The sequence below is a fragment of the Chelmon rostratus genome, chromosome 17 (assembly GCF_017976325.1).
Source record: "Chelmon rostratus isolate fCheRos1 chromosome 17, fCheRos1.pri, whole genome shotgun sequence".
NCBI lineage: Eukaryota > Metazoa > Chordata > Actinopteri > Chaetodontiformes > Chaetodontidae > Chelmon > Chelmon rostratus.
The window spans coordinates 5503231-5514095 of record NC_055674.1 but is presented as its reverse complement, the minus strand read 5'-3'; the positions used below and the strand labels follow the sequence as shown (position 1 = coordinate 5514095).

Genomic DNA, 10865 nt, shown 5'->3' with positions numbered 1-10865 from the left:
CGGTTTCTGATAGATTGACATCTTTTTTTCCCTCAGAGTAAGCAAAGTGCCAGGAAATTCATTTATGACACACAAAGAAATAGAATAAAACAAAGAAACGGTAAAGGGATTGTGCGAAAAGCTATTTACATTTAATAACAGCAACATTTTTCAGAGCATGAGTTTTCCTGCCCTCTACCGGCGTAAATACAGTCTGTTAAGTATCAAAGTACCCCAAATTTCATAGAAACACTTCCGGCTATACATTCAAAATAAAACTTACAATGACATGATGTAGTTATACGCTGTATTCTCCCCGATTTAAACACTAAGTGCATCCGGAATTTCTTAAAATTACTTAACGTTTATTATAAAACGTAAAAGGCAGAAATTATGTCTTACTTAATCTAAAATTTTAAACCAAAATTTGCTTTATTCCCATGACCATAGGTTTGTACCTACTGTATATACAATATTGTCAGAGCAAAAGGTTTACATAAGTTTAATAATGTCTAAATAGAAGAAACAAGATGACTGATGGTTTACCACTATACTTAAAACACGACCACATAGACTTTAAGACAGCAACAGCTACATTGCTTCACTGTGTAGTGTACTATAATAATAATAATAATTTAAAAAAATCGAAAACAAATACAAGATAAAATAAAATACATTGTAGGATGAGCAGTTACAATGTAATGCAATTAATATGATACCACCAGATATAATACCATCATATGACATCCGATAAATACATCCTAGATAAAAGTGTCAAACTTGAACGAAGTGGCTGCACGCATGCTGATCACGGTCACGTGATTTCCGGCGTGTGGGGCCGAGTTAGTGAATCATCTCGCTGCGTTAATTCTTCTCTGAAAGGTCAGCCCGGAAGAGTTGGCAGGCGACGATGATGTGGTAAAGCAAGTGAGTTTAATGCTTTAAATTTGTGTTTTTATGAAAAACGAAATGCGGCCTTAAGTTGTCTTTACTCTCCTGTTTTTTGTCCTGACTTCCTGTAACTGCTCACCTGACACATGACGTGTGTGTATCATTTTTCTTTCATGGTGTGACAGTTAGCAAATGAGACTAACTTGCTTACAAACGGAGGTAAGTTAGCGGTAGAGGCTAACCAGAGTAGCTACCATCAGTTGCTAGTTAGCTAGCGAAGCTTCGTGCGATCAGAGTGAACTGTAAGCCTGTGCCAGCGGCTCTGGTGGGTATTTTCTGTCTGTTTTTTAACACCGATGGACAGGACTTAATTAGCCTGCTAGCTCGCCTCACAGATACAGAAGAAACCGTGAGACAGTTTGTTTAGCAGAAGTGAGGGGCGGGGGAGTCATGGGGTCCTAAATTACTAAAACTAAATGTAATGAATCCAGTTTTTCAAGGACTCATGATGCTTGTTAACATTAAGTTTATTGTCTATAAATGGATGAAGACACAATTGAAAGTGGCTCAGCATTGAGTGACTCACTTGGTTAACAATGGTCCAATGGTCAAACTTGTTGGTAAATGACAGACTGTCTTCCTGTTAAAAGCGATCATTCTGTCAGAGTGGCAGCAGCTCTCAGTAGATGCTCTAATAATAAAGCTGAACGTATAATTAAACATTTACGAAGCCGCACTCTTTGCCTTACTGAGTGTAGAAATCTGAGTCCTGTATAAGATCAAATCCTGCAGCATGGGCCAGCAACACAAAAAGTCTATATAAACTCAGGATACACAGTCTTCTGTGTAGTCCAGATTGTGGTCTCAGTGTCATGGACTTGGTTGTGTTATGGCAACATCTCAGATGGAGATACAGAAGCTTAAATGTAACATGGGTTGACCAGAAAAGACACTTATAGTAAAGACTGTGGCTCTTTATGCAGACAGGAAATAAACTAACAGTGATACCTTCAACACCCTGTATCAAGCTGTTTATCTGCACCACAGAAAACACATTTTACAATACAATAGCATTAAAATATGAATAAATGCATCATTTTACACCTGATGAAAAGGCCTGTGGTGCAGTGAGGTGAGGAAAGTCACGAGACTCTACTGTTTTTATTGCAATGATCGAGTATATTTTTTAGATTTCTGCAAATCCACACACTCAAAACATGCTTTATGCTCCAAACATTTTCAGCTCTCTCATCTTCATCAGGTTGTTTCTTTGCTGATGGCAGTTTTTCATCATCACTGAATAATATAAGTTCATTGTGTCTCCAGCTAGTGTCATGCTTTCTGTTTTTACTCTCTTTTACCCTGTTTTTATTGTTGCACGCCACACTGGAAGTCAGTGACTGAGTGTTTTCCATCCATGTTCGGTGAACAGTGTATGCCCCTTTTTAAGCACATTCTCCCCATTCTTTGGTTAATACAGAAGGAAGCTGGGTCTTAATTTAGCCGACACAGTCAAGCAACTTTGTGTGACTCTTGTTGCAGCGGGAGTTTCCTGTCCCACCGCAGGAATGCCGGGAGGAGACTACGGGGAGCTCGGGGGCAGCCTGCCCGCCATCGCCTCCTTGAACGCTTCCTACTCCACATCGCTGTCCCTCCCTTCGCCGTACCTGCTGGTGCCACCCGCGGAGCGCAAGGTCATCTCCGACGTCCGCCGCACCTTCTGTCTCTTCGTGACGTTCGACCTGCTCTTCATCTCCCTGCTGTGGATCATCGAGCTGAACGTGAGTGTTCGTCGAGGTTCAGCGGTCAGGCTGCTTGGCGTTTCAGAGACGTGCTTTTTGTGCTGTTCGCTGTCTTTTGCCACAGCGGTGACCGGTGAGTTGGACTCTGTCTGACGTGGTCTCTGTTCTCCTGCAGATCTCGAGCTCAATCAAGGACAGCTTAGAAAATGAGGTCGTCCATTATGACTACAGGTCTTCCTTCTTTGACATCTTTGTAAGTGGGTCAATCCGAGCCTGTGCACATTTTGATTTCAAGCTAGAATAATGGCACTGTAATAGCATGTGATCCTGATGGTGTTTGGAAAAGGCTCATTAATGAGCAGATACTCATGTTAAACCTCCTCTTGTAATTCATTCTCCGTGTGTTTCAAAGAGACCAGACTTATATGGTTATGCAGCCGTTGTTATGGCTGATCTGCCTTTATTGACACCAGAGGAGAAAATGTTAACATAACGTCGCGTGATGGGTCGTTTTCCTTTGCTGTTCCTCCTTCTCTCAGCTCCTTGCGGTGTTTCGTTTCCTGTGTCTGCAAGTGGGTTACGCTGCTTTTCGGTTGAAGCATTGGTGGGTTATTGCGGTGAGTGAGATCGGTCAGGGCCAAACACTCACTGATGGAAGGATGAATAATTTCTCGTAGCACACGGGGACATGAATCAGAACACAAATGTAAATCCTCCGTCCTCCACAGGTGACCACCCTAGTGACCAGCGTCTTCCTCGTGGTTAAGGTCATCATATCTAATGTGAGTGTCCTCCTGCTCTTCACTTTCACAGTTTTCATTGTGTGTGTGTGTGTGTGTGTGTGTGTGTGTGTTGAAACTACTGAAACTTCTGACTTCTGCATTTATGCCAGTCATTTGGCCAGAGGATGAGCTGTGAAGACCTTTAGTGTTTTACTGTTTTATGCAACACAGACACGCTCCCATCATGTTCTTTAAAACGCAGCTTCCACTTCTGTTATGGAAGTTGTAAAAGTACTTCTCGCGTGCGGGTCTGGATGACGCTTCCTGTCTCGCCGCAGCTCCTGTCCCAGAATGCCTTTGGCTACGTGCTGCCCATCACCTCGTTTGTGGTGGCCTGGCTGGAGACCTGGTTCCTCGACTTCAAGGTGCTCACGCAGGAGGCCGACGACGAGAGAGGTGAGAGAAACATTCCTTGCAAGTTTGAGCACGACTTGACAAAAATCAGTTTTTCCGTTTGAAACGCCGACCTCCTTCGACCGCAGCCTACCTTGCAGCGGTGAACGCAGCCTGCGAGCGAGCCCCCATGATCTACCCCCGCGCTGTTTCGGACGGGCAGTTCTACTCTCCACCCGAGTCCATGGCAGGTGATGTCTCCATAGATCTTTTCTTCTTAAATCAGCCTCCAGTGCAGTCTGCGTGGTGTCACTTCTTTCCAGTGTGTTTCTACATTTAACCTTTGAGGGATCTGATCATGTTTGCGTAGGCTCTGAAGAGGATCTGGATGAGGAGGGTCTTGGACGCAGAGCTGTCACCGCACAGGTACCTGCATCCGTCCGAGGAGTCCTTACGCTCCGCCCCGCTCCTCGCCTGATCATGACTGACGGTTTTCCTCCTCTCACTTTTCTTCCAGGAGAAGGAGTACGTCAGACAGGGTCGTGAGGCCATGTCTGTGGTGGAGCAGATCCTCTCCCAGGAGGACAACTGGAAATTTGAAAAAAACAACGTGAGTTTGTGATTATGCTTCAGCGTGTTTGATCTGTCTAATAGAGAAGTGTCTCCTCTTCCTCTTTGGTCGGGATGGCTTCTGCACATCGGCTGTCATTTCAGTCTCACACATGTCTGAAAGAATAGATGCACCTCAGTTTGAATCAATGCAGCCGTCTGCACCGTAACAGGTAACACCTCCCGTTTCACCAGAGCTTTATGGGCGTAGACTCCACCTGAAACATCTCTTTAGGCTTCAAGTCTTTTTTCTTCAACTTATGCAGGAAACTGCAGTGAGAAGTTAGTTGCGAGGGACTGACAAAAGACTGAAGCTGCTTTTGCTCCCAAATAGTTCAAGCCACCAAAATCCAAAACTTTAGTGTGTTTTGCCACAAACCACATGGATGGTTGGAGTTTGAGAGCAGCTTAATGAATCTGAATCCAGGACTGAATGTGTCACTATATATCTGACTATAAATCAGCCAGGCAGACTCATCAGCTGATAGTGGCATATTGCAGATATATTGGTATTTCAGTGATGGGGTCATAGTTAATCCACCGCAGAGCAGTGACAGGTTGATTTTCACTGAAAATGTCACAGTTCTTAGAAAAACAAATCTGAGCCGTATGAAGCGTGTTTGTTCAGGTCATCAGCTGATGTATCTTTGTTTTGTTTTTTTAAATATTGATTTAAGCGTCAGCCTCTAAAATCCAGCACTGCTCAGTCTGTCCTGAACTGAATATGAACCCTGTTAAACCCTTATTGATCCAGTTTAGTGGCTTGTTGGTGGAGAAGAGATAAAAGTCAAAGATGGACGTTCACAGTACTCCCACTATAACTTACTTCCAGATTTATCATGTTTGCTACGTTTTTTCTACATCTCCTTCTTTATTCTTGCTATTATTACTGTCAACAACAATGTAATTTCCCTGGCGTGGTATCAGTTAAGTTATATCTCATCTTAAATTCTTTGTATGCAGTTCTTTTTGATTACGAAAAGCAAGAAGAGAGAAGGTTCAGTTTGATTTTCGTTAGACTCTAAACTCAATGAAAATATTTAACGACTTGTAACCAGATCCATCAGGAAAAAAAACCTCCACACTAGTTCACTGCAGGGACGGTTTCAGGTCATATGCAGTCCAACTCATTTTTTTTTCCTCAGACCCAATGAAATGAAAGCAAAAGCATTGTGATGGTAACTGGTTTTTTTTTTTGTTTCGTGTCAGGACATGGGAGACTCTGTCTACACTCTGGAGATTCCCTTCCACGGAAAGACTTTCATTCTCAAGGTACAGCCGCCCTTTGTGCATTCATGGTGAAGTTGAGCTGAGTTAAGTACACTTTGCAGCACACGTGTATTTGAACAACCTCTAAAGGGCACAGTGGTAAAATAATGGAGACTAATGGGGTGTTAAATCAAATATTACAGTGACTTCCTGGTGCTGTTTCACTTCTTTCACGTTGCAAAGGAGGTCTTTTAGCATGTGTAATTTCCCAGAGAGGAAGTCTGCTTTTACAGGATGCTCTTGGACAGAAGGCTGTTGATGTGGAGCGGTGACTGTAAATGAAAAACAAGGCCTGGCCTGTGTTTCCTTTACACACTTCTGCCGTGTTTACATGGCCTGTGTGTTGAGAAGTTACTGAGCAGCTCAACCTGCGGGCTTATTTTAGTGACTGTAGAATCTATTTAACACAAATATTAACAGCCCATGAAAACATGGCTCCATAGTGCTGCCGGTGGTCAGAAACCCCACAGGGTGTGAAGCCACAGCGTGTTCAGTAGTATATAGATAAAGGAGCTAGCGACGCAGCCAGCTAACTAGCGTGGCAGGTTTGCACGTATCTGTTTGTTGAAGCATCAGTTGTAATGGCGGCGGCTCGCTGATCAACACAGAGATACATCATGTTGAGTCTAAAAATGGTCGATAGAGAGAGAGACACAGCTCTGAAGAGCATAAACATGCAGTCTTTCTCTTTGCTTACTGCAGCCAGTTAGCAGGGAATTAGTGAATATGATTGAATACGGCCCGAGATCAGTGTGTCAGGCTAACACGCAGGAGAACACATAACATGGCAGGTTATTTCCAGCAGCAGAACGATCGTAAACAGGCGCGGGTGCTGGTTTTGAAATCGCCATTCCGAGCTAAAATTAGGCAGCGTCGACCTGCGCCTCGAGAGATCAGGTGAACGGCGCAGAAAAGACGAGGCCGTGCCAGAAAACCAGCAGATGTTGTTTGATGTGTCAGACAGGAAGGGTGAAAATAGGACTGATGAAATGTATAATTTTTTTTGTCCAGTTTCCCACATTTTCACACGGTTTCTTTCTCGTGCATGCTGTGTGGGATTTTACAGCCTTACTCAATTCTGAAATAATGCCATATTTCTTGCAGACTTGACTCACAGCTGTTGACACACTTGTTCTTGTGTGTTATTGTTTTCGCTCAGGCCTTGATGCAGTGTCCGGCTGAGCTCGTGTATCAGGAAGTGATTCTGCAACCAGAGAAGATGGTCCAGTGGAACAGAACTGTTTCCGCCTGCCTGGTGACGCCTGCTTTTCTTTCCTTTTGAATATTTTTCATTGGTTTATTTCGTGCTGTGCCAAAGTCTAGCTGGGCTTTTCTGCCTTTTCCTCAGATCCTGCAGAGGGTTGACGACAACACTCTGGTGTCATATGATGTCTCCTCTGGAGCAGCAGGGGGAGTTGTGTCCGCGAGGTACATCAGCCCAGCATGCAGCAGGCTTCTTCCTCTTCTTCTGCTTTTTCTTATGGTTCATTTTTGATTCCCATTCTTTTTTTTTTAAGCTTATTCCCTTGCAGACTGCGGCTCTGAAATTAAGCAAATTGATCGAGTGATTGATTTTTCTTCCTTCAGGGACTTTGTTAATGTTCGCCGGGTGGAACGCAAACGAGACTGCTACCTGTCTGCTGGCATGGCAACCGACCACGAAGCCAAACCTCCGAGCGGTCGCTACGTCAGGTCAGACCATGCCTCTGCTTGTCACTGATCCAGTAAATTAGACCATCACATCGATTTGATGAAAGTGCAGTTGGGTTAGTTTCATTTCTTTAACTTCTCTGTCTTTTCTTCTGCCTTTATTGCCGGCCTCAGGGGAGAGAACGGTCCAGGAGGATTTGTGGTCCTCAAATCCAGCAGTAATCCATCCGTCTGCACCTTCATCTGGGTCCTCAACACAGACTTGAAGGTGGGAAGATGCACGATGCAGTTATTCCATCATTTTCAGTTATTTGATGCAAGATAGGATGATCTTAAAAGGGCAGCAAAATAATAAGAAACAGATCAGATAGAAGGTTTTAAACACAACTCAATGTAACTTTGCTAGAATCTGTTAATGGAAATGAATAAATAACACACAGACACAAAGAACCATTCGAAACCAGAAAAACATGTAAACAAGACAAGAGTTTGCAGCCATGTTAGCAACGGTGAGGCTGCACTAAATGCTAACATCAGCATGCTAATTGGTCACAGTGACAAAGCTGCTGACGTTAAACAAGTACACTGTTTACCATCTTCGTGCTAATTAGCGCTAAACGAAGTGTAGCTGAAGCTGAGGATTCATCTCCGGGAACCATGAGTGTCTGTGCATAATGTCATAGCAATCCATCAGTGTGGTAGCTTTGATATTTCAGTCTGAAAAAATGAAACACGCATGTGAAAATAAACATAAATAAAAATGAATAAGGTGCTGATATGAAAGAAGTCCACGATTAACTCTCACTTTTTGTGTCCCATCAGGGCCGACTGCCCCGCTACCTCATCCACCAGAGTCTGGCCGCCACCATGTTTGAATTCATGTCCCACTTACGGCAGCGGATCGCCGAGCTGCGGCCGTCTCTCCGCTCCCACCACCACTCTTAAAACAGGACACACGTCGAACTGCACCACAGCTGGTCCAGATGTGTCGCCACTGTTTTCCCTGAGCGAACCCCAAACATGGGCGTAGAAGAACCCTTGTGATGCGTCGAAGCTGAAGGGAACTGAGAAGACTGCACTTCTAAGCATGGGAGATGTGACCCGTGACCACATATTCGCCACATTTCGGTGACAGGAGAAAGACGGTTATCAAAGACGATCTTCCTGCTCCTCCTTAAACTTTAATGTTGTTTTTGAAGCGTGATCACATGCATATTTTCACGTGGACCTGTAATTGTTTTGCTGTGTCCTTCACTGTGCAATGAGACCTGTGTTTCCTGAACCGGCCGAGCCATCACGTGGCAGGCTGGACATTACTGAAACAAGAAAACCTGGCTGAGGACGTACGTGATTCTCACTGTGTGGGCATCTGTCTCTTGTTACACATGAACTAATGCAACGGCAAGAAGCAGCTGTGTCTCTGAGCCTTATCTGACTGCACACATGGTGAGCCTTTCTTTTGCTGCTTTAGTTTTTGGGTTTTTTGGTTTTTTGTACGTTTTCACTGCACCATCTTAAATGAAAGTTTCTCTGGTGCATACGCCCTTAAACAAATCCACACCATATTCAACAGTTAATTTGAATGGGTTAAAGCTATTTCCTTTACTACACTGTGTGATGGGTGGGGAAAGCCGTCACTCGCTGTCCAATCGCCACTAGAGGGAGACCCCACTGATCCACACAGTGAGAGCCTCTTGGTCGTACATCATCCTCTATCCCAGGGTGCAAACATCTATCAGATGCATTTAATCTACTGTCTGTGGTAGTTTTTAATACTTTTTTTGGTTTTGCACTTGGGGATCAGCCAGGAGGTCAAACCAGGAGTCTCATCAGGAGGCTGTTGGTCTGTTGCAAATGCAGATAATGTTCATCAACTAGGATGCTGTATTTACCTCCTAATGTTATCTTTTGTGCCAATAACCTCAAGTGGCCTTGTGGTAAAATAGCTGAACTCATTATTTGTCATCAAAAGTTATTACTGTACGGATCTGATTTCCACTGACTGGCTCCAGGATGTGGCACTGATTGAGGTTTTTCTATCATTTCTTGCATCATGGAGCATTACGTTTGTTTTTAATTGTATAGGAATGATGCTTCTATCTTGTCATAGTTTTGTTCTCAAAGACTGAACCTCAGTGGTAAGATGCACTTCAGAAAGTCGTGATTTGTCGTTGCATACGCAGTGAGGACCGGGAAAAGGCGGCGGTGCCACTGCTTCTCTCTTTGTGCTTTTCAGGCGTGAGAAATGAGGCATGAAACAACGTTTGAAGGAGCGTATTTATGGGCGCAGCTGTGATGTGGTCATTTACCACATTGCACTCACAACATGGCCACATGGCCTTGAGGCATTTTACTTAAACGCCTGTGTGTTTGGATGCCACAGTCACAGTCTCATGAAGCCTAGAACACGTTATCAAGATTTAACTGGATCGTTTGATCGATTTTAGCTACATACTGTACAGAGGGGAATGTCAAATGTAATTAATGATATCAACAATTCGGTGCCTTTATCGCTGTAACATTACACATCAGCCTTTTGTTTTGCTTTGCACTTATTTTATGCTGTTTATCGATGCTTAATACCTTCAACAGAGTTATGCTGTATGCATATGCAGCCTGCCTGAGGACTTCTCTTTTCTTTAATAACAGTTTTTGAATGTATGTCTATGGATCATTCATCAAGCATGTTAATTTAAAGCCATCACACTGACCAACAGTTTCTGAGTCTTAACCAGTGTCTTATGTCTAATAAAACATATGAACTCATGACTGTTCCAGCTTCATTTAACTTACCAGCTGTGAGTCTGTGACACTCTTTATCCTATTCGTAAGTGTGTGCAGTTTGTCCTAACGTAAGTGTTTTCCTCTGCTCTGACCGCGTTCGAGCAGGTGATACTGAATGACTCCCACTTCAAAAGTTATCACAGCAGATTCTACCCCCTTATTTTCCACCATTGTAGCCTGTGGGGGGTGTTTATGTCATGAACAATCCTGTGACTCGAGCCTGAGTCACGTGTGACAGCCTCACTGTCGTAAAAAGGACCGGACTGAACTCTAGAACTGGTCTGGCTCCTGGGCGTCCAAGTCACCCTCCTCATCAGGGCCATTATCATCCCATAGCGTCACAACGCTTCAACGGAGTTCTGCTTGTTCTCCACAGGACTTAAAGGTACTGAGATAATCCACGTGTTTTTCAGAAGTTCAAAGCAATCTATTAAAACATTCGTATCTAACCGCATTTATACAGACTCAAGGTTAAAGAGTCTCAGTTACCGCATGAAATGAAACAATCCTTCAATCAACACAGACGTGGTGGATTGGATACAGAGTGTGTAATTAAACCTTCTGTTAAAGAGGAGATGTGTTGTCCTTGGGGCAAAACACAATGCTTAGGCCAAGAGAAGGAGCAGCTCACATGATTGTGCTGTGACTGTCTTCTGAGGCCACGGGTGTGTGAATATAACTGTTTTTCTGAGACTGATGAGACGGCGAGCGTCTCACTGCTCTCATTGTCCTCCATGTAAGGCTGATGAGAAGGACCAGCCCGTGGGCCGCCATCTGCCCGAGCTTCCAGTCAGGCTCTGGCCAGAGATCTGGATGTGGAGCAGGG

At 44.0% G+C, this 10865-nt stretch overlaps 1 protein-coding gene across 2 annotated transcripts; it reads left to right on the top strand.

The window, feature by feature from the left end:
• The first annotated feature begins 813 nt into the window (after positions 1-813).
• stard3 (StAR-related lipid transfer (START) domain containing 3) lies at positions 814-10015 on the top strand. Of its 2 annotated transcripts, none has more exons than XM_041956686.1 (15): positions 814-906; positions 2413-2651; positions 2788-2865; positions 3152-3229; positions 3341-3394; positions 3673-3790; positions 3877-3978; positions 4098-4153; positions 4245-4337; positions 5546-5608; positions 6765-6860; positions 6954-7033; positions 7193-7297; positions 7430-7523; positions 8078-10015. In XM_041956686.1, exons 2-15 carry the CDS (start codon positions 2439-2441, stop codon positions 8198-8200), a joined length of 1353 nt encoding a protein of 450 aa, XP_041812620.1. In that variant the 5' UTR covers positions 814-906; positions 2413-2438; the 3' UTR covers positions 8201-10015. The 2 variants fall into 2 exon arrangements, with proteins under 2 accessions (XP_041812620.1, XP_041812621.1); XM_041956687.1 differs by lacking the exon at positions 814-906 and adding an exon at positions 1071-1195.
• Positions 10016-10865: the final 850 nt, after the last annotated feature.